Source organism: Pterocles gutturalis, unplaced genomic scaffold (assembly GCF_000699245.1).
Source record: "Pterocles gutturalis isolate BGI_N339 unplaced genomic scaffold, ASM69924v1 scaffold20908, whole genome shotgun sequence".
In the NCBI taxonomy this organism is placed as follows: Eukaryota; Metazoa; Chordata; class Aves; order Pterocliformes; family Pteroclidae; genus Pterocles; species Pterocles gutturalis.
The window spans coordinates 8,593-13,799 of record NW_010120991.1 but is presented as its reverse complement, the minus strand read 5'-3'; the positions used below and the strand labels follow the sequence as shown (position 1 = coordinate 13,799).

At 42.7% G+C, this 5,207-nt stretch overlaps 1 protein-coding gene across 1 annotated transcript; it reads left to right on the top strand.

Moving 5' to 3' along the window:
• Positions 1 to 840: 840 nt before the first annotated feature.
• Positions 841 to 4,197, top strand: UNC119 (unc-119 homolog (C. elegans); the record flags this gene model as incomplete). Its single annotated transcript, XM_010077094.1, has 4 exons — positions 841 to 1,010; positions 2,365 to 2,467; positions 3,032 to 3,204; positions 4,085 to 4,197. Coding segments are annotated over 4 exons (559 nt in total), but the record flags the coding sequence as incomplete, so codon positions are not given.
• Positions 4,198 to 5,207: the final 1,010 nt, after the last annotated feature.

The window sequence follows — 5,207 nt, the reverse complement described above, 5'->3', positions numbered from 1 at the left end:
TTAGTAGCTGAGAGAGGGCTTAGAATTAGGATGGTAAAGTATTACTTTCACCTTAGAACCTCCGGAACAAGTCTCCTACAGCATGCAGATGCTCCATTGTTCAAAAGCTAACCTGGCTTGTGTGCACATGACATTTATTTAGATTTGTCAGGATAATATAAGTTACTGGAGCTACTTTCAATTTGTGCTTGTGTGTGCAGTGAAAAGGAGCACCACTGCTCCTTCCCCAGCGAGGAGGCTGGGCGCCAGGCCAGGAAGCTGTCTCAGGCTGAAGCCAGGAACAATGGCTTTCTCCCAGAGATACCGACTCCGGTGGAAGCAGGGAAGGGCTCTGTTCCCAGACTGTTTTCCTAGTACAGGGAAAGGCTTCAACACCGTAAGTCCTTGCGTGGGACAAGCATCGGTGCAGAGAAGAGGCCATCCTTTGTCTGCAGAGGGCTGGAGGCAGGGGAGGTGGCACAGGGGAGGATGCTCCGGTTCCAGTTAAGTGCAGTCGGCTTAGTGCTCCCAAAGCTGCTTAGCCCTTCATTCTGCCAGAGGGCAGTTTTTAAAACAGGCAAAGCCTCTTACACTGGAAAGGCCAGGATTTGATGGAGGTGCTGACTGTTCTCAATACCCTGCGGGGAAATGGCTGTAGAAGATGCTGGCACAGGGTTGGAAAAGGTGATGACCCCCAAGAGCTGGGGGAGAGAAGCCTTTTCCCTGTCCTGTCCAAGCAGGGCGGTGGAGCATTTGGCACTGAGACTGTCTTCATAGGCATCAGGTTTGGATGAAAAACAGGGTAATAGTGGAGATGCATTTGGGCTGTTCTCACTGCTGGTTGTGACCTCCAAATAATAGCCAGAAATACCTGGTAATTCTGAGCAGCCTTCATTTGATTTTGCTTTCCTCTGCAGATTATTTGTGCACTCCAGAGGAAAATGTTTACAAGATAGACTTCACCAGGTTCAAAATCCGGGACATGGAATCTGGAACGGTCTTGTTTGAAATCACCAAACCAGCAGCTTCAGGTGAGTGCACACATGCAATAGTGTTTTCATGAACAAACAAAATGCTAGTGTCTGCTTCCTTTTGCCTTTTCCCACTCCTTTTGCTCAATACATTTCCCCAAAATAGGAAATGCTCTTGACTGCAAGAGGGCTAGAGTCCCAGCTTGCAGCAGAAGTATTTTCCAGGTGCCCCTTAGTACCAACACAGTGAACAGAACTCCTTGCTCTTGTGTTCTTATGATTGCCATCTGTGATGAGAAAGGACAGATGGATGTTGTAAACAGAAGCAAAAGAGGAGGAGGAGATCACTGTGTGTTAGTTTCTTGGCTGTTCATCAGCTAGAGTCCCCCTGCACATAGTTTAACTGTCAGTCTAACAACTTTCACTCAGGAAAATGGTATTTCCAAAAGGAAGACACTTTGTCAATTGTGCAAATTAGACAAGCTGAAAATTTGCATTTTTTTTTTCTTCATAATTTTTAGTGGTCACTTGTAACCATCAAAGTGTTACCTGTTGCCAGTGGTAGCAGAAACCCAGGGCACTGTTCTTTTCCCGATCTAACACTCTTAAATCTTCCCCATCACCCTGCAGGTGAGAGGAAGTTTTCTGTAGCTTAGGGATAGCAAACCAGACATGCTAAAGTGAAATGGCTTGTTCAGGGTCACACCACAATCCTGAATCAGGATTCAGAGTAAGTCACTTCAGAAGATAAGAAATGTATCAAACCAAAGGACCGTCCTGCAATACTCTGTCTGTGAGTGAGCAGTAGTGGATGCCTTAGAGAGGGTAGGAAGAAGGGAAGCACATCCTCAGGCTTTCTCAGGATGATTTCCTGACTCAAGAATCACAGGATGGTTTGGGTTGGAAGGGACCTTAAAGCTCATCCAGTTCCACCCCCTGCCATGGGCAGGGACACCTCCCACCAGCCCAGGTTGCCCAAAGCCTCATCCAGCCTGGCCTTGAACCCCTCCAGGGATGGGGCATCCACAGCTTCTCTGGGCAACCTGGGCCACTGCCTCAGCACCAGCACAGGAAAATATTTCTTCCTCAGATCTCATCTCAATCTCCCCTCTTTCAGCTTAAAGCCATCACCCCTCGTTCTGTCCCTCCACCCCATGATCCAGAGCCCCCCCATCTCTCCTGTAGCCACCTTTCAGCACTAGAAGGTGCTGGAAGATCTCCCTGGAGCCTTCTCTTCTCCAGGCTGAACAACCCCAACTCTCTCTCTCTTGGACGGGAGGTGCTCCAGTCCACTGATCGTTTCTGTGGTCCTGTGATTGCAGGTGTTTTTGTGGCCCTGTATGACTGCAAGTACTTTCACTGGGTATCTGTTTCTCAGATGAATGTGATGGAACTTTACTTTGTGCTTTTCCAGAACGTGAACACAATGACAAGAAGGACATTGACCCCAACGCTGGACGGTTTGTACGCTATCAGTTTACCCCAGCTTTTCTTAGACTTCGGCAAGTGGGAGCCACGTAAGTAATTGCTCCTGTGCTACTTTTTCTAGTACAGGAAACAACTGAAATCTTATAAAAAGCAGCTCTTGCTTGTTGGTCCTGTCAGGAAGTTGATTTAATTGGGAGTTTTTGTTATTATGAGGATCTCCAAATGTCTTTGCTGGATGCCTTGCTTTCTCTAACCCTTTAGCTTGTTTATTTACCTCAGGCATAGGCATGGTGTTGAAGAGCTAAAAGGGGCCAAATAAGGTGGACAGACTAGAACTATTTTTGAGAGCTTGATTAAAATTCACCATTCGGTTATGATGGAAAAGAATTAGAATTTGTTATCAGAGAATATATTTAGAGCAAGGTTGCACATTACCACCACCTGCTAATCTTAGTATAGTATAATCTGTGATTTGTAATGCTATGTTGTGTCCTTGTAGCATGCTTTAAGGAAAAGAGGAAACAATACTTTGGTTAGTACCATTGCTCTATATTTTTGGCTTTTTTGAGAAGAGCTGTCTTCTGTCTTTCAGGAATGGTGGCAAATCTTGCTTAAGCAGGAAAGCTCATTTCAATCTTATCCTTCTTTTTCAGGGTGGAATTCACAGTAGGGGACAAACCCATTAATAACTTCCGCATGATTGAGAGGCACTACTTCCGGGATCAATTGCTTAAGAGTTTTGACTTTGAATTTGGGTTCTGCATCCCCAGCAGTAAAAATACTTGTGAGCACATCTATGAGTTCCCACAGCTCTCTGAGGATCTCAGTAAGCTCCCTTTAATTACTGGGTTACCATGTAGTGATGTTAATCTAAGGTGTTTTGAAGAAGCCCTTTCTTAAGAGCTGTCCGTAGAAAGTGGGTAGGGTGGACTACTTCCAGGTAGTTTGCACCTGTGTTAATACAGGTTTTGTTTTCTAGTAGCATGTATCTTGTCACCCACCAGACAGTTTTTTTTTTTTTTTTTTTTTTTTTTCAGTTCATAAAAGGGAAGCTTCAGTATCAGGGAGAAAAAAGATAATTGTGTTATAAAACAACAACAACAACAAAAGGATTAAAAAGATGTCCAATAAATGGATGACTTAAATGTTATGTTCTGGTTTAATGGTTGATGTGCTATATTGATAGCTCGAGAGGTTGCAGTTTTACTATGAACATAACTTTTATTTTCTCTCCTGAGACACAATAGTGTGAGTACTAAATCTGTGGGCTCTTATATTCTTTACAACCCCTAATCGTGTATGTCAGCACTACTATTACAGTCTGTGGAAAATACAGTGATGCACTGCTGCTTCCTTATTGTCACACCAGAACAAATTTATTTCGAGTTTGCCGTTTTATCACTTTTTAAAAAACAAAACAGAAAAAAAAAAAAAGCCCAAAACTCTAGTGGGATATTGTTTTGAGGTTAGGTAGAGCACTTAACCCTTTGCATGGTGCCTTAACATAGTTCAATTATGTTTGAGTTCTTTAAAATATACTGTTAAAGACTGGTTTGGGTAGGTTCTTGTTTTGGTTTTTCACTCGAGAGTTTGCTGGTATCTGAGCAATGCTATTAAATGTAACTGAAACCCAGTGCAGAGTGTTGCCTTGGTAGGGCTTCTGTATAACATGATTAATATTTTTTTTTTCTTTTTGTCCCCTGCAGTTCGAGACATGATCCTTCATCCATATGAGACACAGTCGGACAGTTTCTACTTTGTAGACAACAAGCTCGTGATGCACAACAAGGCAGATTATTCATACAGTGGAGGACCTTGAGCACAGGATGGACAGCCAACCTGTGCTGGCCTTCCCTTTCCTACCGATGTCGTCAGGGATACCAACACCTTCCGTTCAGTTGCCTACGCTGTCAGCTGGACAAGGATCCACAAACCAAGGACTTTTTGCCACAGTAGGAGTTTCATGACTAAATTTGCCAGTCTCACCTTTTTTGAGCTCTGAAGCAGACCCAATTCTTCAGAATTTAAAGCGGTTCTACAATGCTAGAAGATCTTTGGATACCACTTCCCTAAGTTCTTTAAGTGTCTGCTTTGAAAATGGCCTCGTGGGACCTGGGGGATTTTGCCCTAATTCTGCGAATTTGTGTTCTTGCCCTCAAGTATCTTTTAGAATACGATTATTTTCTCAAAGAATGTAATCTGAGAAACCACGTGAGTGGATGGATGCAAATGCAGAGTTTTGTTTATGTGTTTCTCTGTGAATGGTTCAAAGGCATGGCCAATTTAACTTGTACATCCAGTTGAAAATGTCGAGCATTACATCTTAACAAAAAAAAGTTTCATCTCTGGATTAGTTCTCTAAATAAGTATCTCATCCTTTAGTTTTGTTCCTTCTATGTAATATTCTGTTTCATCTTGACTGAGCCTCGCAATGAAGACCAGTAGTTCAGTGACAGAGCTGTTTTTAATCGGGTACTGGCCTTTTACATTTCTGATGAAGACAAAATAGCATTGAGGGTCTATGAACCCCCATAACCATTTTCCACTGTTTTCAGATTTTGAAAACTGATGGCAGAATAATCAGGAAAAATTGAAGGATCTTAGATCTATTTAACATTTTTACGTAGCTAATATTCAGTCTACTCATGCTATATATTTTCCATGTCTGTTTTCTTTCATCTTTGCTCAATATTATGATAAGGGCTTCAGCACTGCTTGTTAGAGCAACGCTTTCATTTGTCTAGGGCAACTGGAGAGTGTGGAATTTCCAATTTTTCATTTGTATCTGAATTTGAAGAATGTTATGACAATGTTTCCCCTTTTTAAAAA